The sequence below is a fragment of the Nicotiana attenuata genome, unplaced genomic scaffold (genome assembly GCF_001879085.1).
Source record: "Nicotiana attenuata strain UT unplaced genomic scaffold, NIATTr2, whole genome shotgun sequence".
Classification (NCBI taxonomy): domain Eukaryota; kingdom Viridiplantae; phylum Streptophyta; class Magnoliopsida; order Solanales; family Solanaceae; genus Nicotiana; species Nicotiana attenuata.
The window spans coordinates 137,951-160,753 of record NW_017672629.1 but is presented as its reverse complement, the minus strand read 5'-3'; the positions used below and the strand labels follow the sequence as shown (position 1 = coordinate 160,753).

The 22,803-nt window shown below is 39.4% G+C and overlaps 2 protein-coding genes across 2 annotated transcripts in view; one reads left to right on the top strand and one right to left on the bottom strand.

Annotated features, from left to right (window-relative positions):
- The window catches only part of LOC109213899, a 10,627-nt gene extending 3,592 nt beyond the window's left edge, over window positions 1–7,035 (top strand). The window contains exons 3-12 of the mRNA XM_019377739.1: window positions 1,156–1,301; window positions 1,536–1,870; window positions 2,228–2,843; window positions 2,877–3,047; window positions 3,103–3,113; window positions 3,464–3,634; window positions 3,754–4,567; window positions 4,639–4,707; window positions 4,799–5,528; window positions 6,704–7,035. Of these exons, the coding sequence (XP_019233284.1) occupies window positions 1,156–1,301; window positions 1,536–1,870; window positions 2,228–2,843; window positions 2,877–3,047; window positions 3,103–3,113; window positions 3,464–3,634; window positions 3,754–4,567; window positions 4,639–4,707; window positions 4,799–5,528; window positions 6,704–7,035 (3,395 nt within the window). The remainder of the gene's footprint in view (window positions 1–1,155; window positions 1,302–1,535; window positions 1,871–2,227; window positions 2,844–2,876; window positions 3,048–3,102; window positions 3,114–3,463; window positions 3,635–3,753; window positions 4,568–4,638; window positions 4,708–4,798; window positions 5,529–6,703) is intronic.
- Window positions 7,036–13,575: 6,540 nt separating this feature from the next.
- Window positions 13,576–16,594, bottom strand: LOC109213900 (pentatricopeptide repeat-containing protein At1g53600, mitochondrial). The gene has a single exon (XM_019377740.1). It carries the CDS (start codon window positions 16,471–16,473, stop codon window positions 14,308–14,310), a length of 2,166 nt encoding a protein of 721 aa, XP_019233285.1. The 5' UTR covers window positions 16,474–16,594; the 3' UTR covers window positions 13,576–14,307.
- Between the last annotated feature and the right edge of the window lie 6,209 nt (window positions 16,595–22,803).

Genomic DNA, 22,803 nt, shown 5'->3' with positions numbered 1-22,803 from the left:
CGCTTGATTATATTCCAAGGTCATATTATGATTAATTGATGAAATATGGGCTCTAATTGTGAATTGTATATATCTCAGGTTAAGGAGCTTATATTATGCTAGAAAATGTGATTTGGAACCATTTTGGAGCAACAAAGATCCCTCGGAGTTTTGTATGGTTGAAGACAAGGCAAAATATCAAGGCCACAGCACAACTGGGCTAGCGCGCCCAAATGCGCTGCAGCGCTAATAAATGCGCGGCCAAGACAGAACCTCAGCAAACTAGCGCGGCCAGATGCGCGGTCAAATGCGCGGCAGCGCTAGTCCAAAATCCGGCGATGGTTCATTAGGGGCAAAAGTGGAAATCTGGAGAAAAAATTCACTTAACCTATATAAGGTCAAGCTCGCCCAAGGAAGTTTTTATCAAGGTTTTCATAGGCTAAAGCAAGACAGAGAGAGGCAAGAGGCAAGGAGGAAATTGGATCATCAAGTTTTTCTTTTCTTCTCTTCGTTTTTGCTAATTATGATGAAATTGAATATACTTGTGATGAACAATAGTATGAGTGGCTAAAACCCATTGTTCTAGGGTCATGGGTAAAACATGAATGTTGTTGTTTGAGGTTTAATTTGAAAAAGTTGGTTTATCATATTGGGTTGTTTATTTAATTTTGTTATTAATTGCTTTGGTGAGTAGCTAACAGTGAAACACTATCTACGAATCTAGAGTTGAACTCGAACGTGGAAACTCTAGGTTGCATATAGAATTAAATAGAGTAGGTTCTTGAACCCGGGCCTCGGGGAACGGATTTGCAATTGGGATAGACATATTCCCACTTGCCTTGCTTGGTTAAAATACAGGAATTGTACGTGCGTTCTTGTTAATCTTAATTCCATAGAAATATAGGCATTGAGTTAAATTGAGCAGGCGAGTAAGAAGTCGACAGATTCTTACGAGCAATATAAACCTTGTCAATCAATAACCCAGATAAATCGATTAGTCATCTTAAGCTAAGGACACAACAAGATTGTTAACTAGCCCGTGACCCTGGAATATCCTCTCCTACTGTGTGTTATTCGAAACTGCTATTCGTTTGGTTAATTGCTTTAGTTAGATTATTTCTTGATAATTTAGGTAGTAAAATAAGTACATCTTTATTCTGTGACGCATCTCGCAAGGTGATGGTGACTCACGAAAGGCAGCTAAGCAAAAATCAGCTGGGTTACTTGAGCTCGACGAGGTGTCAGCAATAAGAGCCGAAATTGCAAGGCTATCCAATCAGATGACGAGGATGACAATGCAGCAGCCACAGCCAATGCAACAGGTACAACAGATGACTATTTGCTACGAACTGTGTGGTGACAGCCATATGAGTAATGTGTGCCCCACGAATCTAGAATCCATCTATTATGTGGGGCAGCAAAATAGAGGCCCACCGAACCAGCATGCACAATACGGGAATTCCTACAATCCAAATTGAAGGAATCATCCCAACTTCTCATGGGGTGGAAATCAGCAGAATCAGAATCAGTATAAACACCAAGGGGTTTTTAATCAGCCTCAGAGACCACCCCAACAAATGGAAGAGAGCACAAATGATTTACTAAAGAAGTTGTTGATTGACAATCAGCAGCTCAGGACCGACTTCAGAAATCTTGAGAGGCAGATGGGGCAGTTAGAAACGAATCAAAACACTAGACCTACAGGAGCCCTCCCCAGTGATACAGAAAAGAATCCGCAAGTGAATGCAGTTACACTTAGAAACGGGAAGGAACTTGAGGAAGTGCCAAAGAAAAGGAAAGATAAGCCCGTGCCTGAGGGGGAGTTGATCCCTAAAGTGACAAATAAGCCAAAGAAGACTGCTGAAATTCCAGAGCCAGGGGGGGCCCCAAGGCCGCCACCACCTTTTCCCCAGAGATTGCAGAAAAAGAATGATGATCGCATGTTCAGCAAATTTCTCTCCATGTTGAGCCAGGTTCAATTGAATATCCCACTTGTTGATGTACTCCGTGAAATTCCAAAGTATGCTAAGTACATAAAAGATATAGTGGCTCACAAGAGAAGATTAACTGAATTTGAGACAGTTGCACTTACTGAGGAGTGCACTTCTAGGGTCCAAAATAAGCTCCCTCAAAAGCTTAAGGACCCTGGCAGCTTCACGATTCCTGTGCGCATTGGTAATATTGATGTGGGTCGTGCTCTTTGTGATTTGGGGGCAAGTATAAATCTGATGCCCCTATCGTTGTTCAGGCAATTGGGTCTTGGAGCTCCAAGGCTAACTACTGTGATGTTGCAGCTGGCTGATAGGTCGATAGCACACCCTGAGGGGGTGATTGAAGATGTGTTGCTGCAAATTGGGAAATTCATCTTCCCTGCTGATTTCATTATCCTCGATTATGAGGCTGATGAACTGGTCCCAATCATATTAGGGCGACCTCTCCTGGCTACTGGTGATGCAATTATCAAAGTGAGAAAGGGAAAGATGATCTTGAGGGTAGATGAGGAGGAAGCAGTTTTCAATGTCTACAAAGCAATCCAACTCCCCTGTCACAATGACGAGCTGTCCATGATATCAGTTATTAAGGTTGATGAGCAAATTCGTGATCCAAGTGTATATCTAGACGATTCTCTAGAGAAAGCACTTATGTTATTTGATAGCCTGGGGAATGATGAGGAGGTTGAGGAGATGATGCACATTCTTGATACATCTTGTGCATACATGCAGGGGACACACCCCTTTGAACCTTTGAACAGGCCACAGGGACCTCCTCCAAAGCCGTCAATTGAGGAAGCCCCGAAATTGGATCTTAAACCTCTCCCATCTCACCTGCAATATGCTTATTTGGGAGACTATGACACTTTACCTGTTATTGTTTCTTCTGACTTGTCTAAATTGCAGGAAGAAAAGCTGTTGAGAGTGCTACGAGAGCACAAGCGAGCAATTGGGTGGACGATGTCCGACATAAAGGGCACTAGTCCAGCCTTTTGCATGCATAAAATCCTCATGGAGGACGGACACAAGCCCAGTGTCGAGCAACAACGACGACTTAACCCAATCATGAAAGAGGTGGTAAGAAAAGAAGTGATTAAGTGGCTTGATGCGGGTATTGTATTTCCTATCTCAGACAGCAAATGGGTAAGCCCCGTCCAATGTGTACCCAAGAAAGGGGGGATGACTGTGGTAGTTAATGAGAATAATGATTTAATCCCTACAAGAACTATTACCGGGTGGAGAATTTGCATTGACTATAGAAAATTGAACAATGCCACCCGGAAGGATCACTTTCCCCTCCCCTTTATCGACCAATTGCTTGATAGGTTAGCTGGCCAGGAGTACTACTGCTTCTTGGATGGTTACTCTGGGTATAATCAGATTTCTATAGCCCCAGAGGACCAAGAGAAGACCACTTTTACGTGTCCTTATGGCACGTATGCGTTCAAGAGAATGCCCTTTGGTCTTTGTAATGCACCTGCGACTTTTCAAAGGTGTATGATGGCCATTTTCACTGATATGGTCGAGAGGTTTGTAGAAGTATTCATGGATGATTTTTCTGTTTTTGGATGTTCTTTTGATAACTGCTTAATGAACCTCGATAAAGTACTTTCTCGGTGTGAAGAGACTAACTTGGTGCTAAAGTGGACAAGGCAAAGGTGGAAGTAATTGAAAAACTGCCTCCACCGATATCTGTCAAAGGCATCCGCAGTTTCTTGGGCCATGCAGGTTTTTATCGTCGTTTTATTAAAGATTTCTCGAAAATTTCATCTCCCTTGTGCAGGTTGCTTGAGAAGGATGTTGCCTTCAAATTTGATGATGCCTGTCTGAAGGCATTCGAGGAGCTGAAGGGCAAGTTGGTGACTGCACCGATCATAGTTGCTCCGGATTGGGAGCAACCATTTGAATTGATGTGCGACGCAAGCGACTTAGCTATTGGAGCTGTCTTGGGGCAAAGGAGAAACAAGATCTTTCATTCCATCTACTATGCGAGCAAGACCCTGAACCCAGCTCAGATGAATTATACCGTCACTGAAAAAGAGTTACTTGCAGTGGTGTGGGTGTTTGACAAGTTCCGGTCATATCTTGTGGGGACCAAAGTCATCGTCTACACAGATCATTCAGCCATCAGGTACTTGTTTGAGAAAAAGGACGCCAAGCCGAGATTGATTCGGTGGGTCCTACTGTTGCAAGAGTTTGATTTGGAGATCCGGGATCGTAAAGGAACAGAAAATCAAGTGGCAGATCACCTATCCAGATTAGAAAATCGGAACCATGTGGCTGAAGGGGGTGCAATCAAAGAAACATTCCCTGATGAGCAGTTATTGGCAATCACCTCAAGCACAGCTCCGTGGTATGCAGACTATGTGAACTTTATTGCAAGTGGAGTGACACCACCAGAATTGACACTAGACAATAGAAGAAGGTTCTTGCATGACGTGAGGCTTTACATGTGGGATGAGCCATTCTTGTACAAGCTCTGTGCTGATCAGTTGGTGCGGAGGTGTGTTCCTGAGGAAGAAATGAGCTCCATACTTCATAGCTGTCACTCCTCGCCATATGGGGCTCATCACGGTGGAGACAGAACCGCTCAGAAAGTCCTGCAATCAGGTTTTTATTGGCCAAAATTGTTCAGGGATGCACATGCCTTTGTTAAAATGTGTGACAGGTGCCAGAGAACCAGAACAATCACGAAGAAGCACGAGATTCCACTGCACAACATTCTGGTAGAGGAGCTGTTCGATGTTTGGGGAATTGACTTCATGGGACCGTTTCCATACTCTAACGGTCATAGGTACATCTTGGTGGCAGTTGACTATGTGTCTAAGTGGGTGGAGGCCATTGCTCTCCCCACTAACGACGCAAAGGTGGTGGTAAGCTTTGTCAAAAAGCACATCTTTACCCGTTTTGGAACTCCCAGAGTGTTGATCAGCGATGGAGGTACGCATTTCTGCAATAAACTGTTGAACAACGTCCTTGCAAAGTATGGGGTCAAGCATAAAGTCTCCAATACCTATCACCCACAGACGAGTGGTCAAGTGGAGATTTCAAACCGAGAGGTCAAGCAAATTCTTGAGAAAACGATGAGTGCAAATAGAAAAGATTGGGCTGGGAAGTTAGACGATGCATTATGGGCGTACCGAACAGCATACAAAACTCCCATAGGTGCTTCTCCGTATAGATTAGTGTATGGGAAGGCATGTCACTTGCCCGTTGAGCTTGAGCACAAGGCCTATTGGGCAATAAAGAAGTTGAATATGGATGGGGACTTGGCTGGAGAGAAGAGGTTGCTGCAACTAGATGAGCTCGAGGAGTTTCGATTACACGCATATGAGAATGCCAAATTGTACAAAGAGAAGACTAAGAGGTGGCATGACAAGCACATTCAATTTCGAGAGTTCGAGCCAGGGCAAGTTCTTTTGTTCAATTGGAGATTGAAACTTTTTCCTGGAAAGCTTAAATCTCGTTGGTCGGGCCCTTTTGTTGTGGTAAGCGTGAAACCTCATGGAGCCGTGGAATTGAGAGATATGAGTTCAACTGGCACCTTCTTGGTGAACGGTCAGCGAATAAAACATTACTGGGGTGGTGACTTTGCACGTCACAAGACCTCGATGGATTTGAAGGATGCTTGAGAACATGTTAAGTCGTGCCGCGAAGTTAAATCTGGCGCTGGATGGGAGGCAACCCATTGAAATGTTGTAACTGTCGTGCCACGACGTTAAATAAGGCGCTGGTTGGGAGGCAACCCTGTTGTAGTGTTAATTTTGTCTTTTAGGAAGAGCTAACCAATGCAGGTGACAGAGGGTGGATGCAAAGGCCATTGAACAAGGTAAGAACAGGTGAAAAGTTGAAAGAAAAATTGCCAGACGCGAGGCAGCGCACTTGGACGCGCACTTGGGCGCGCTAAAATGAAAACATTCTGCCTTGGCCGCATTAAAAAATGCGCGGAAGCTCATTTGACCGCGCTACTAGCGCTGCAGCGCATTTGACCGCGCATCTGGGCGCGCTAAAATGAAAACATTCTGCCTTGGCCGCGCATTTTTTAGCGCTGCAGTGCATCTAACCGCGCATGCCCCGTTGAAATTCCGGCATTTTAGTGTAGATTTTTTTTTATTTTTATTTTTTCGTTTTCTTTTTCTTTTTCACCTAACTTACTTACCCTCAAGTTACTTACCCACCTCCCCAATTCACTCAACCTCTCCCACCTCCCCAATTCATACGACCAAAATCCCCAACCCTTCACTCAAATTCTTCCAGCGTTTTCCCCCCACATTCCACCAACTTAATCACCCATCTTCTTCTCCACTATCCCTCTCCACAGGTATGAACCCTAGTCTCTCCTTCTCTTTCTCATCTCTCTGTTTTTCTATTTTTTTTATTTTTTTTTATTTTCGGTTTTTTTCAGAGTTTGTGTATATATATACCTTAGTTTTAGTAGTTGTATGTAGTTTTAATGTAGAGATTTTGGTGCCATATGTTGTGGCGTTAGTAGATGATAAGTGTGGGGTGGAATCCCCCGTGATTGGTAATGTTGGAGAATGTAGGTGGGTGTGTCTTGCTCTATCATGATTAAAAAAGAGTTGTGAAGGCCTAATGCCCACAATGTGTTTGTGGAAAGGTCCCAATGAACATGAGTATATAGTTTGTGACCCCGGATGCGTGTGAAGTCTGAGTAACCGCATTGAGTCACAAAATTTTTTGTTAGGCTGTGATAATGTGTTATTGTTTTACAGGTATCATGACTCCTTCCAAGAAACGACGTACCAAAGGTGCTTCATCGAGCAGTCAAGCTGGCTCAGCTAGGCCTTCACGAGGGGCTGCCCCTGCACCCTCTTTTGATGCTACTAAGTTCGTATCGCCCAAAGCTCAGGCCCTATTTGCAGAAAAGGCTCGTCGAAAGCCTATTCCGGAGAGAGGTGTTGACATTCGATGGCTTCAGAAATTTTGCCCTCGTGTGTATGATGAGTTGATGAGGCGGGGATTGCAAACATTCCTCAATGAGCCCGGTGAGGCCAATGCCAAAGGGAGTTCTACGCCAACGTGCCAGAGCATAATAATGGGATAGTCACGGTACGCCGGCGAGCGGTGAATGCCTCTGTTGAGGCAATACGGGCGACCTATCAACTGCCTCCTCCCCCGGTGACTGGTGATTACTTTCATGATTATGGGCGCCACCCAATGACCGATAGAAAATGAGAGAGATTCTTTGAGACTATTTGTGTACCCGGCAAAGAAGTAACCTGGATGGACTATGGGGATAAGTTCCTTTCCTCATCACTCACCTATTAAGCCAAGTGTTGGCTGCACCTCATTAACAACCGCCTAATCCCGTCGCTCAATAAAACGGAGGTCAATGGGCCCCGAGCTGCTCTTATCTGGTGCTTTGTCAATGGCTACGACTTTGATGTGGCTAAGGTTATACACGACGAGATGTTCGTCCGCAGCCAGGTAAAGAGGCATGGATTTTTTTTCCCTTCTTTAGTTACTCAACTATAGGGATGCCCATGTGCCAGAAAATATAGCTGTGGATGGGCTGGTCAAAAAGGAAGGCAAGTTCCGTGCGGATAAAGTGAAGACGGGCAAGGAGCCGGCAGTGAGAGAGGCAGCAACATCAAGCAGCTCTGATGATGAGTCCGACGATGAGGATAGTGATGAGGAGCTTGAAGGGGCCGCACCACTGGCCCAGGAGCAAAATATGGCAGCTGCCGGAACCTCTGCGCCTGCAACATCTTCCGGGGCTGCCCGGGTGTCTCGTTTTACTGCTATGGAGCAGGATATGGCAGGTATGCGGGCCTCCATGATTGAGTTGGGCACCCGTGTGGACTCTATAGTTGACCGACAAGTCAAGTCGGAGAAGAAGTTTATGGGTTGGCTACGAGCTTTGGGGCGTGCGTGCAACGTGAACCCCGAAACCGTCTCCGACCAGGAGTAACACCTTAGGGAAGTCCTTCACCTCTCTGCTCTTTCTAAGTTTCATCCATGGGGACATGTCTGCATTTTAAGTGTGGGGTGGGAATTTCTTCAGTGTATGTTGTATGTAGTTGTATGAATTAACTGTTTGTTTTGTTTGTTTCATATTGACTTGAAAGTTTTTGTTGAGTAGGGGGGATTTCTTCAGTGTATGTTGTATATAGTTGTATGAATTAACTGTTTGTTTTGTTTGTTTCATATTGACTTGAAAGTTTTTGTTGAGTAGGAGTCGTTTGTTAATTTAGGTAAATGGCTCTGCCCGACGACGGATCCCTTTCGACGGGGTTCTTGAGGGATTGAGTCGAGAAAAAAAAACTGAAAAATTGTAGGCTCTTCCTGATGACGGATCTTTTAGACGATTTTCTTGAGGGAAGTGAGTCTAGAGAAAACACCAAAAAGATTTTTTTCTTCTTAGGTAGTGTATCAACTCCCCCTTGGTTTTTCTTTAGGCCGCGGTTCTTTTCCAAGGGTTTTGACTTGAACCGGGCATAGGTAGTTTTTATTTTTGTTTTCTTTTTGATTTTGTAGATTAGGGTAATGGGCCACGAGCTATAATTGAAAGAGACCCCAGAGCGTTGACACACCTGAACACAATAGACCCTAGAGTGTAACGCTTAGTCTTAATTGTTGAATCTCACTGAAGGTGCCGTAATTTGTATGTTTGTACTGAATTGAATGCTCGTAACGGAGCGTCTTGATGAGCTAATCTGAATGAGTCATATGCCATGTGTGGTGAGGTTTTTGTATAGTCCATGCATTGTACTTGTGTCTAGAACTTGCCCAGTATGTGAATTGAAGCGAAATCTTAGGTGATGCTCGGTTTGAAAAATGATCTTAGGCTTTCTTTGACCTTTTTGAGCTTAATTGCTTATCACAAATAAAATCTATCCCTAGTTAACCCTTTTGAGCCTATAGACTTTTATTTGGCACCCACATTACAAGCCTATACCCTTTTTATTCTTAATTGACATTGTTTTGATCCTTTTACCTCTTAAAGCACTTTAATTGAAAAATGAGCGCTAACAGAAGTAAGAAGGAACTAAGAGTGGGGTGGCTTTTGAGTGGAACCAATAGAAGGAAGAAAGGTGCACTTGTTTTGTGAAATAATACACCACTATCAAAAAAAAAAGAGGTGAATAAATTGTCTTGTTCTTGCTAGTGGGTATAAACTAAAGTAGTGCTTAAAGAAAGAGGGAACAGTATTGGGAGTGATTTTAGTTATGAAATTGAAGTAGGGATTGAAGAAATTGCGCTCAAAGTGATTATGTGATGTGTTAAAGTGCTTAGAAGGGTGAAACACTATTCCTAAATATATTCTACCCGTCCCTTAGCCCATATTACAACCATAAAAAAATCCTAATTGATTTTAGACCGAGTGAGCCTACATTAGTAGAGATTTACATTAAGGGCAAGCTTATGGTACCATTTGCATACATGTGACTTCTTTTGTGAGTGTGAGTGATTATTCGTTGATAATATCATGAAATTCGATTGTGTGAATTGATCTATATAATTTTGCTGTGATTGTGAGGGCATATGATTCGTGACGGAAAAGCAAATCTTGACTTCTGTGTAGAGTACTCTGAGGAAGTGTGAATATTGCAGGGCACTTGAGAGTCGGCTTTGAGGCTAGGGTTGTTCACTACTAGGCGTAATGTATGTACATTGTTCTAGGTGTAAGGCGTTAGAGGAAAAGGTTGAGTGAATGAATCTCTAGAGAGTATAGTTTGATTGCTCGAGGACTAGCAATGAATTAAGTGTGGGGTGTTGATAATAGGAAAAATCTAGATGATTTAGCTATTATGTATGCTTTCGCTTGATTATATTCCAAGGTCATATTATGATTAATTGATGAAATATGGGCTCTAATTGTGAATTGTATATATCTCAGGTTAAGAAGCTTATATTATGCTAGAAAATGTGATTTGGAACCATTTTGGAGCAACAAAGATCCCTCGGAGTTTTGTATGGTTGAAGACAAGGCAAAATATTAAGGCCACAGCACAACTGGGCTAGCGCGCCCAAATGCGCTGCAGCGCTAACAAATGCGCGGCCAAGACAGAACCTCAGCAAACTAGCGCGGCCAAATGCGCTGCAGCGCTAGTCCAAAATCCGGCGATGGTTCATTAGGGGCAAAAGTGGAAATCTGGAGAAAAAATTCACTTAACCTATATAAGGTCAAGCTCGCCCAAGGAAGTTTTTATCAAGGTTTTCATAGGCTAAAGCAAGACAGAGAGAGGCAAGAGGCAAGGAGGAAATTGGATCATCAAGTTTTTCTTTTCTTCTCTTTGTTTTTGCTAATTATGATGAAATTGAATATACTTGTGATGAACAATAGTATGAGTGGCTAAAACCCATTGTTCTAGGGTCATGGGTAAAACATGAATGTTGTTGTTTGAGGTTTAATTTGACAAAGTTGGTTTATCATATTGGGTTGTTTATTTGATTCTGTTATTAATTGTTTTGCTGAGTAGCTAACAGTGAAACACTATCTATGAATCTAGAGTTGAACTCGAAAGTGGGAATTCTAGGTTGCATATAGAATTAAATAGAGCAAGTTCTTGAACCCGGGCCTCGGGGAACGGATTTGCAATTGGGATAGACATATACCCACTTGCCGTGCTTGGTTAAAATACAGGAATTGTAAATGCGTTCTTGTTAATCTTAATTCCATAGAAATATAGGCATTGAGTTAACTTGAGCAGGCGAGTAAGAAGTCGACAGATTCTTACGAGTAATATAAACCTTGTCAATCAATAACCCAGATAAATCGATTAGTCATCTTAAGCTAAGGACACAACAAGATTGTTAACTAGCCCGTGACCCTGGAATATCCTCTCCTACTGTGTGTTATTCGAAGCTGCTATTCGTTTGGTTAATTGCTTTAGTTAGATTATTTCTTGATAATTTAGGTAGTGAAATAAATATATCTTTATTTTGTGACACATCTCTTGAATAAGTAAAGTAATTGGGTTTGAATCAGTCAATAGTTGATCACAAGTCTTCGAGGGAACGATACTCTACTCACTACTCTATTACTTGACGATCACGTGCACTTGCGTGGGTGTTTTTGGTCGCAACAGTAGACTGTCTACATCACACCCCTTAGGGTGCGGCCCTTCCCCCACCTTGCATGAACGCGGAATGCCTTGTGCACCGGGCTGCCCTTTTTAAAATTCCGTAAGGATAGTGATTACACGCACGGTCAAAGTCGCAGTCTTCTATTCTTGCAACTCTTCCAACAGTTTGTGGGGGTAAAAATTAACATGGAGGAATCTGTTATGATATCTTTTCGGTCCTACCTGTGTGTGTGGCGTTTCTTGTCTTCTTTATTTGCTGTGCATTTAGTTCCAGCAAGAAGCAGAAAAATGACGAGCTTCCCGCAGGAACCAATATTGCAAGCCTAGGGAATAGAGTTTTTGCCCATCAAACTAATGATGGTACTATTGCCATGGCTACTCTGACCAACATAACATGTAATACGAGTAGTGGTGGCTTTCAAGGTGACAGTGGTGGTGGTTTTGGTTGAGGGGGTGGTCATGGCAGCAGCAGTGGTAGTGGCGGTGGTGGAGGCGGAGGTGGTTGTTTTTGAATAGGTCAAAATTGTAATTACTATTCTTTAGTACTTAATGTTTCAATTTCAAGTTGTAATTTCGCTCATATTATATTTAAAGCTTGTTGTGATAGAAATGTCAAAGTCAAGATAATTGGATTGCCCGTTTGGACAATATTTAGAGGAAAAGTAACTTAAAAAAAATAAATTAAGAAGTAGTCCTTGAAAGTTGAAATTGTGGTTGTATAGTTGTAGCTTTTCTTGGAAGATTTCTGAGGGTTTTGTAGTGGAAAAAGAATTTTTTTTATGAAAATAAAGTGAAAAATTGATATTAACACCGCCCAAAACAATTTACGGGACAATAAGACGCAGCAAAGTTGAGGTGTGCAGTTGATTTTGGTAGGGGTATTTATGTATTATCCCAAAAACAAATGACGCATGATGTTATTATTGCTAAAATTAATCCATTAACTTTATCTTAAATCTTTTCAAGAAAAGTATGTAATTTCACAAATACAATACTTGAGCACAACTTCTTAATCACTTCTTATAAGATTAGATGAGAGATGTCAATTATTCTTCTTCTAGACTTCAACAAAATGTTCTCACTTGCATGACTTTAGTTTATACGTAGTAGATTGAAATTATGGTTTCAATTTACACAGTTCTAAATCATCTGCGGGTCAAATACAGAGAAAGCATATGTAACTGCACTGACCATCCGCAGCTCTGATGCTGCCATAGTTTTGATTTTGTGTTCTGTGCATTGTGGCGAAAAGAAAAGGCGCTGCAATGTGACAAGAAATGTGACTCCTCTGTATCTCCTCAACAAGCATGTCTTTTTTTTTAGCAGTCCGGTGCATTAAGCTCCCACTATGCGCGAGGTCCGGGGAAGATCCGGACCACAAGGTCTATTGTACGCAGTCTTACCCTACATTTCTGTAAGTAACTGTTTCCACGGTTCGAATCCCTAACCTCCTAATCACATGGTAGTAGCAACTTTATCAATTACGTTAAGGCTCTCCTTCTCTACAAGCATGTCATGATGCTTGAAAATGGTGAAAGACCCAAAAGCAGCAAATATGGTGACTGCTGCTGTAGCTGCCACAGTAGCTTTCATAAAAAATGTGACAGAGGAAGTGACTGCAGCGGAGGTGTAGCAGCAAATATCCTGGAGATAGAGATGGTGGTTGTAAAGGTGGATGTGGAATTTAAGCCCCCGTTTGGTCATAGGTTTTGCCAAAAAATTTCCTAATTTTTTTTTTTTGGCAAATAGCTATTTGTTTATAGATTTTATCCATATTTTGGCAAATTTTCAAATCCAAACACCAGCTCAAGAGCTATTTTTTGGCCTAAAATATTACTGTTTGGTTTTTAAAAAAAATTCAAAAATTGCTCCAAACTTTTGTATTTTATAAAATAACCCACTTTCTGTTATTATGACCCAACAAATCCATATCTACCCATTTTCCCCTCATTATTCTCATGGGGCTTTGCCCTTCTATATAAACAGAAGAAAACCTTCACCAAAGTTGTTGTGCCAATCTTGACAATCCATCGCAAAGACAAAATTTGAAGGTAATTTGCTAAAATCTGCTAATGTTTGTATAAATTTTCTTCATATTTATTTTGCTAGTTTTGTATGAATTATCTTCATATTTGTTTCGCTTGTTTTGTATGAATTTTCTTCAGAGTTGTTGGGTATTTTTTAATAATTTTTAAAACTTATGGTTATAAGCACATTTCATATTTTTTTTTAAAGTGAAATATATTTTGAAAAATTATGTCCAAACAGATTTTCATCTTCACACCAAACTTCACCCAAATCAGATTTCTTAAAACAAATTTGGGAATCTACAGCCAAATGCTAGCCAGCCAAAGTGTGTACTGTCATTTTTGTCTGTTTTTTATTGCAGCTACTACCGGTCTCAAGGATGCTAAGGTTATGCATATGTTGTGAATAATTCCTGTCTACAATGTTATGCTGTGAATGATTCCTATACTTTACAAAAAAGAGTTACTTATTGGTTAAGAAAAAAGGTTGCAGACTTGCAGCTTCAAAAATGTATACACAGATTTTAAGTTGGGAAAATAATCACTATCCAATTGAGTGATTAAATGCGGCCTCAAAATTAATATAATATTGCAGGATAAGAACCACAAACAACAACAATAACAAACCCAATGAAATCCCACAAGTGAGGTCTGGGGAGGGTAGTGTGTACGCAGACCTTACCCCTATCCTGAGGAGGTAGAAAGACTGTTTCCGAAAGACCCGCTCTTTCGATAACCGTACCTCTCTATTTTCAAAAGTTAAAAGAAATTGTAGGCACTAGCAAGGAGTGAACTAACCGGGGAGAAAGGGCAACCTCTCAGATGGGAGAGCTGTACATGATGCTGTAACTCCGCCTGTGAAAACTTAACGAGAGGACCATGCAAGCGATAATAACTACAAACACCTTTCAGTTAAGCAGGTTTGTGGACAATTGACATGTCATCATCCCCCTGATTCAATAAGTCAGGATGGCAATCTTTTCAGACTTCCCCTTGCCAAACATTGCAGAATGGACAATGTCTGGAAATGCCCTTTAGAAACTCATTAAATTTCTTCCAGAAGGCATCACTTGACTATAGAACTCAAACTGGTACCTTAGAATATCTACAGCCTTTTGCTAAAATACATCCCTTATCCTCTTCAACCATCCAAGAAAAACATATGGATAAAAGGCATGCAAATGACAGTTTCATTTTAGTTGTGTTGGTGGACAAGCGTTTTAATTGAGGACGTCCTTTTTCTGACAGAAATTATCATTTTTAAAATGGTAACAGCTCATGGTCTATGCATCTTAATTGTTTCATTTCATCCATAATTGTCCACAATGTACAGCTGATCTCTTCAAAGTTCAAATGGGACTGATCTCCGGAGAGAAATAAACCAACGTTGTTTTTCAACAAAACCCAACTGCAACCTGGATATTTCTTTATTCTTTTCAATTTCTTTGCCAACCTAACTTGTTCCTCATCTTTCTTCTTTCCGACAATGCAATACAGGTCTGACAAGATCACGTAAGGAGCTGCACTACTTGGTTCCAAGTCCAAAATTCTATGAGCTGCAAGCTTTGCAAGATCAAGACGCAAATGAGTCTTGCTGGCAGCCAAAAGAGCACCCCAAACCCCAGAATGTGTCTTGAATGGCATTGAATTGATTAGATTACTTGCTTCATCAAGTAAACCAGCTCGTCCGAGGATATCAACCATGCTAGTATAATGATCAGGCTCTGGTTCAATGTTGTATAATGATCTCATGGATTTGAAGTATTTCCATCCTTCTTCTACGAGCCCAGCATGCATACAGGCTGAAAGTACCCCGAGAAAAGTAATACCATTAGGTTGCTCACCTTCATTCTGCAACTGGTCAAACAACTTAAGGGCTTCTTTGCCATAGCCATTTTGGGCTAATCCAGTAATCATTGCATTGAAACAAACAATATTCGGGAAATTTATGAATTTAAAGATCCTGTAGGCATCATCTAAACTTCCACACTTGGAATACATTGAGATAAGAGAACTTTGGATAGACAAATCTAACTCCATATTCGTTTTCATTACATATGCATGAATTTGCAGACCTTGATTTAACATTGCCAGACCAGCTGAAGCACTAAGCATACTACTTAAAGTTAGAGGATTTGGTCTAACTGCACTTCGAAGCATTTTATTAAACCAGCGAAAAGCCTCCTCATATTCCCCTTCATTTACAAAACTAGAGATAAGAGCTGTCCAAGAAACATCATCTTTCTGGGGAATCATTGTAAATAGATGAACACATTTTTCAGTCAACCCTTTTTCAGAAAACCCTGTGATCATGGCTGTCCAAGAAACAACATCCTTTTCCGGAGCCCTTTTGAAAAGCTCATATCCCTCTTCAAGATTTCCAGCTTGAACAAAAGCAGTAATAAGAGAATTCCATGAAATGACATCTTTCCTTAACATTGAATCAAACACACGTTTAGCTGCATCTACACAACAAAATCTAGAATACATAGTGATCAGTGAATTACCCAAGAAAACATCAAATTCAAATCCCAAACGGGAAACCAATCCGTGGACTTGATAACCTTGTTGATGTTTACTAAATCTTCCACAAGCTTCAAACATGATCGTTAGTATAGTAGGCTCCACTCTCATATCACCTTCCCTTCTCATTCTTAGAAACAATTCAAACCCATCTTTGAAACAACAAATTTTCATATACCCATCAATCATAGCACCCCAAGTGACCTCATTCCTCTCTTTCATCGTATCAAACAACTCCCGAGCCTCAATAACTCTCCCATTCTTGCAGTACCCATCAATCATTGCACTACAAGAAACAATATCGTTTCGAACCATACCAATAAAAACACGAACTGCATCGTCTAACTTCCCAACTTTCAAATAACCATTTATCAGTACATTCGAACAAACAGGTTCCCGCAAAACCATAGGAGTCTGATTATACAAATTCTCCGCCATATCAAACCTCCCTGCATTAACAAATCCCGTAATCATCGCAGCAAAAGACACTGAATTTCTCTCAGGCATCAGCTGAAAAAAACTGAATATCCCATTAATTTCAAACCTATTCCTCATGTAAGCCGTCAGCATTGCGTTCCACGAAGCGACACTTCTTTCAGGCATTTCGTCGAATAGTGCACGAGCTTTCTTGAGTTGCCCGTTTTGGGAATACGCCGTAAGCATTGCGGTCCAAGAAACGATATTTTTGGTGGGCATACGGTTGAAAATGGATTCAGCTTCTTTAATGTTTCCGTTTCGGCCATTATGTGCGATCTGGGTGTTACAATAAATCAAGATTTTGTTTGTTTTAGCGCCGGCGTTCAAAAGGGTGTTTGAAGAAGTTGAGTATTTAAGATTTGGAAGCGCAAATTCTGAGAAAGGCAAACGTAGGCGGACATGTAAGAAGTTCGGCTTTGCTAGCATGACTGAGAAACAAACAAAGCTTCCATTATCCAGAGAAAGGGAAGCGCGGTTTTTTCAAAATTTTCTTTTGTTTTACTTTATAGTCCGTATAACTTGTTTTCTTTTGAACGTTGTTTTATTAGCCCACCTATAACAAAGAATTTGTAGTTTAAAATAGGGAATCTTACAAAAATATCTCAACTTACTAACCTCTAGTCATTAATCGTAGATTTATCAAAACTATTCAAGCATATATAAAATAAAAAAATCCAAATAAATAAGGTACTTTCTCTCCAAGAATCACACGCAAAGATCCCCTTCTATATTTTTAAGCGTGATAACAATATTAAATGCAAGACGGAAAGGAAATTTCCTAGATGAGGTAGCAAATAAGGTGATAAAATACAAAAATATATATATATACAAGATTCCAAAAATCTAAGCAAAAAATGACATTTTTCAATGGGTATGGTTGAAATTCATTGAAAACATATAGATGAGTCAAGATACAAAATTTGAGGAAGATTGGAGGTGATTCGGACTGATTTTGTAACTAAATTCGTAGTTAAAATCGAGTTCAAAAAATTCTTCTGCGACACATGTATCTCACACACAGGTATACATGTGATACACATTTGATACAAATATGATACATATGTGATACATAATGATACACAGTGTGATACACATTTTTTTTCATGTTCATATTCTACTTCAGTTTTCAATTCAAATCATGTGATGACCTGATAGGTCATTTTGAGTTTTAGCCTTCAATTCTGTGTTCCGAGACTTTGAATAACTCCGTCTAGCCTTCCTCGATATGTGTGCGCAATCCGTGTCTTTTTCTGAAAAAAATTTTATGTGAAAAAATTTAAGAAAATGTGAATATTTGTCTTTGAAATGACTTGAGTTGACTACGGTCAATATTTTGTGTAATCGGACCCGAATCAGTATTTTGACTGTCTCGATGGGTCCGTATCATGATTTGGAACTTGGGAGTATGGCCGGAATTTAATTCGGAAGTCCATAGCTTGTTTTAACTCATCTTGCCGAAAACTAGTAATTTTGAAAGTTGAAAGATTACTAAGTTTGACCGTGAGTTGACTTTAAGCTAACGGGTTCGGATTTTGATTTTAAAACATGGAATAATTCTGTATTGCTATATGAAACTTGTCTGCAAAATTTGGTTCAATTCGGAAGTGATTTGACATGATTCGGACACTTAAATGTGATTTTAGTGTTTTTGAGTTTCACTTTGAAAATTCATTCGTTTTAAGGAATGATTCGTAGATTTAGATGTTATTTTGTTGATTTGATTGCGCGAGCAAGTTCGTATGATGTTATTACACTTGTGTGCATATTTAGTTTGGAGCCTGAGGGGCTCGGGTGAGTTTCAGACATGTTTTAGATGAATTTGGCTAAAGCTAGGACTGCTGGTGCAATGCCATTTCTGGTGAACTGTTGTAGATCTCGCAATTGCAAGGTCTGGCTCGCAATTGCAAGCCTCGCTTTTGCAAACAATGATTCGCATTTGCGAGCATGTGCTGTGCTGGTGAACCTCGCACTTGCGAGATTTTTGTTCGCATTTGCGACTGTGGACCTTCGCATTTGCGAAGGAAGTGATCGCAATTGACATCACTGACCACTTACCACTGTTGACTGCTTCGCATTTGCAAAGGATGGAAGGTCGCATTTGCGAGCCAAAATGTCGCATTTGCAACAACTGCCTCTTCTAAGACAGGGTTCGCATTTGCGACTCCTTTATCGCATTTGCGAACAAGACATCGCAATTGCGACATCCGAAACTGGGCAAAAGAGGGGGGAAATGGGACTTAGATCATTTCTCACATTTTTTCAACTCTAAATACCCTAGAGGCGATTTTTTCAAGAGAATTTCTTCCTAAATTCATTGGTAATTGACTTTGATCTATTTATTTTCAATTACCCATTATATTTCATAAGATTTCAACATCAAATTTAGGATTTTATGGTAGAAATTAGGGATTTTTGTAGAATTAGAGATTTTTATAAAATTGAGATTTAGACCTCGAATTGAGGTCAGATTTCGAAATAAATTATATAATAGGGCTCGGGGGTGAATGGGTAATCGAATTTTGGTTTGAATCTTGATTTTGACCTAGCGGGCCCGGGGTTGACTTTTTAAAAAATAATCGAAATAGAAGCTCTTTCATTTATGGGTAGTTTCTAGAGCTTATTTTGAATTGTTTAGTTAATAAATTACTAGATTTGGTTGGTTTGGAGACTTGTTCAAAAGGGAATGACGTGGTTGAGTGATTGCTTGAGTTGCAAAGCGAGGTAAGTGTTGGGTCTAATCTTGATTTGAGGAAATTAGTAACCCTTGAGTTATATGTTATGTGAATTACGCGTGGAACGGAGCATATGCGAGGTGACAAGTGTATATGCGCCGTTGTGTTACTTGCTTCCATGTTTTCGTTACCTTTTAGTATATGTTGCTACATGCCTTAATTGATATGTGCTCATTTGACTTCCATGCCATAATTGTTATTTGTCATTTAGTTATCCATGCATTAAATTGTCCATCTCTTCCATAATTTCATGTTTAATTGCTAAATTATCTCTACTTGCTTTACTTGCATATTTAGTTGTCTTGTACCTTACTTGCCTTATTATTTTGTAATATTTGTTGCCTTCTATAACATAGTTACACTTGTATGAATTGTTAATTGGACGATAATAATGAGCTGTTGAAGTTGAGACATACGAAATGTTAGATATTCTTTGAGTATTATGTGATTTTTCATTTGCCTCGTACATTTACTCTCTTGATATAGGAATTCTTGTAAATTTTGGTTGTTGAATTGCTATTGTTGATTTAAATTATTTGGGGAGCGGGTTGCATGCTGCAACGGAAAATAAAAGGTAACGAATTGAAATAGCAAAATAAGGATAGGTTATGATATTGACAGATGATAATATGGTGGGATCGGGTTGCGTGCCACAACAGATTGTTTAAAGTTGATATTATGAGATCGGGTTGCACACCACAATAGATTGTTTAAATTTATATTTGTTTGTGACTGTTGGATTGGCCTTGGTATTCGAGATGAGTTTATGTGACTTGTTATTCTTGGCTCTCTGGTAGTTGGATTTGAGTTCATTGTTATGAAGTAACCATTTCACTTCCGTTCCTGTCTTTTATGTTATTATTATTATTGCTTACAAGTTATTGTAGGTGACCCGCATTAGCCTCGTCACTACTTCATCGAGGTTAGGCTCGGCACTTATAGAGTACATGGGGTCGGCTGTACTCATCCTACCCTCTGCACTTCTTGTGCATATACTGGAGTTGGTCCCAACGGCTTTCAATAGACTTGCTCGGATCCAGCTATTCAGAGGAGACATAGCTGCACGACGTCCGCAACCCTGAAGTCCCCTTCTACTTCCCTTAGCTGTTCATTTTAATTTGGACAATTATGTTTATTTCAAACCATTATATGTTGTATTCTAGACGCTCATGTATTCGTGACACCAGTTTTGGAATTTTGTATTTGGATATCGGCGTTTATCAGTTTTATCTGCTTTATCTCAGTTTATTCAGCTTATTGGTTTTCATTTGATTTGAATTATTAAAAATGATTAATAACTACCTCTATGGTTAGTTTGCCTCGCAAGCAAAATATTAGGCGCTATCATGGTCGTGAGGGTGAGAATTCTGGGTCGTGATAAGTTACTTCAAAACTCCACCAAATCATCCCAAAACTAATATTCAAGCTCCGTAATATGTGGTCAATCAGTTCTAATAACACCCACCCCAAAAAAAAGCAAAAAATTGATCTTTGTTTGGCTACAAATAGCTAATTGGCTAATATTGATAAAAATTGGCTAATATTAGTAATATTTTATGAATTGATCAATTTTTATAATAAGCTACTTATAAATGGACATAGCCTGTAGTTTTCCTTTAAAAAATATGTCATAAATTTGTATATGGCTATAAATTTATGTTACTAATGGTAAAAATTAAGTTTAAAATCAAATTATTTTTTCCAAATTAAATTGAATTATTTTTAAATAAAAAAATATATCATTCCTTTAAAAGACAGGGGACTTCAGCGTACAATACATCTCACATTCACGCAGAATACGACCAGTTATTTATGAACTGTACTAACTTATAATGTATTGGTACTTTTCATATAATTTAAATATGCTAATTTTAAAAAATAATATATGCTAATTTTAATTTAAAATAACTCGAAGATTCTCTATCTGTACTGTGTATTTATATTGAAAATTATGTGCTTTAACTTAGTTATGTTATCTATAGTTAGCATGATTGAGAAAAAAAACAAAGCTTCCATTGTTACACTATGCGTTATTATATTGGCATACATCATAATATATACCTAGACGACTACCTAAACTTGGCTCATACTTTCAATTTGCTACCTCAATTTGGCCTGTACCTATTGGCCACCTGACTTTATTGACTTATGTGTCTATTAAATACTGTTCACTTACCTCGTACAAAAATTTCAGCGCGTGTAAAAAAATGCTTCCAACGTGTAAGGCTATCCCAATTAAGAAAAGCCATGTGTTTTTGTTTTTCACATCATATTAACCCTACCCCAAATTCTTGATCATTCTAGATTAGCCCCACCCCAAATTAAACGCCTCGATTCACAAACTAAAAAAACCTAAACCATCTTCATCTCTCTTCTAAATGCTCTCTATCATAGAACAACTTTTTCTTCTGATTAGGGTTAATGGTTAGTGATTTCATTCCATTTCTCACAAAATAGCTTCAATTTCTGATTCAGAGGTCAATGATGGTTCGTAATAGTTAAAAGTCGAAGTGGATTAAGGCTGGTCGACAAAGAATTGTAAGAGGAGCAACTGGTTCGTGGACTCTTTTTGCTTGTGGGGAAGAAAACAAGACACATAAGTTCTCTTTTAACCTTCTTTATTGTCATATTCTTATTTAGGGTATTATTGAAATTTTGTAGCAAAACAAGGATTGCTTCTGTTTGTGTGTGCATGATACTATAATTTATCAGTGATAGCAGAATTTATCTCCACTAAATTTCACCATGGGGGGGGGGGGGGGGTACATTTACCTTTTGTCGAGTCCCAAAGTATATTGGGGAAAGAAATGTTGTAGCTTTTTCTATTGATAAAGATATATTTTCTATCGTTGAATTCCTATACTAAAGACTTAGGGTACGTCTCAGTGGGTGGTCTTTTTTATTTTGACTCAAAAAGTTCAAAATTTGTGCTCTTGAACAGCGACTCTCAACTATTAGAGCTTATTAGTGACTTAAAGCATGGGGACATTTTGGACATATATGTGCAACATGAAATAGATAACCCTGAGGTGGCTGATGTGGGCTTAATTGTTGGGCCTGATGTAGCTGAAATTGGCTCAATAAATGTGTCTGGTTCAGTAGTTGGGTCAAGGGATACAAGTATTGAGCCCTTTTATATAGAAAGTGGTCCAAGGTAGGATTTGGAATACCTAGAAGATGTTGGAATAGTGGAAGGGGCAGACATATATGAGGCAGAACTTGAAGAGCTTCTTATTGTTGTTGATACCTTTAAAGTCTAAATATAGATTTGACTGATTTTGAGCTTGAAAGTGACTCAAAATTGGAGGCTCTTCCTAAAGAGGATGACACTGGTATTTATGATTAATTGAGGGCCTTTAGAGATGAAAGAAGATCTAAAAAGGCTTCCAAGAATGCCAAGTTTGATGAGAAGAGAAAGGCTGCCAAGAATGATGAGCAAAGAAGAAAGAAAGATGCAGATGCTGAAGAGGTTATTTTAGGGGAAGCTGGAATAGATAGAGGATTTGAGGACATTGGAAATAACAAGCATGTATATTGGTAAATTAGGAGGGGATGAAGATTACATTGATAGTTCAAACATAGGTAGTGATGATAGCCAAGATGAGTTAGATCCAGATGCTGAAGAAGGTGTTGACTTGCCTAGAAAAAGGAAAAGCAACAAGGTAAGGTTCGATCCAGATTGTGAAGTTGCCATATTTGAACTTGGCATGGTACTTGAAAATGCAGAAGTATTTAGAAAAGTTGTAGCTGAATATGTAATTGAATATAAAGTCCAGTTAAAATTGGGGCCTACATATAGTAAGAACAAGTTGTGCACTTTCAAATTCATTGCCAATAAATTTAAGGATATTTAAGAAAATTTAAGGTAAGGTTTGATCTAGATTGGGGTTGTATGTTGGAAGATCTGTGTGTTACACGGCTAAAATGATAATTATTAGACAATTTATTGGTGATTGGAAAAAGGAATTTTCAAGACTATGTGATTGTGCTGAAATGATTAAACAAATAAATCCTGGAAGCTCAT

Bases quoted from the DNA above. Each gene is read 5' to 3' on its own strand.
- LOC109213900 (XM_019377740.1), bottom strand. From the start codon at position 16,473: ATGCTAGCAAAGCCGAACTTCTTACATGTCCGCCTACGTTTGCCTTTC.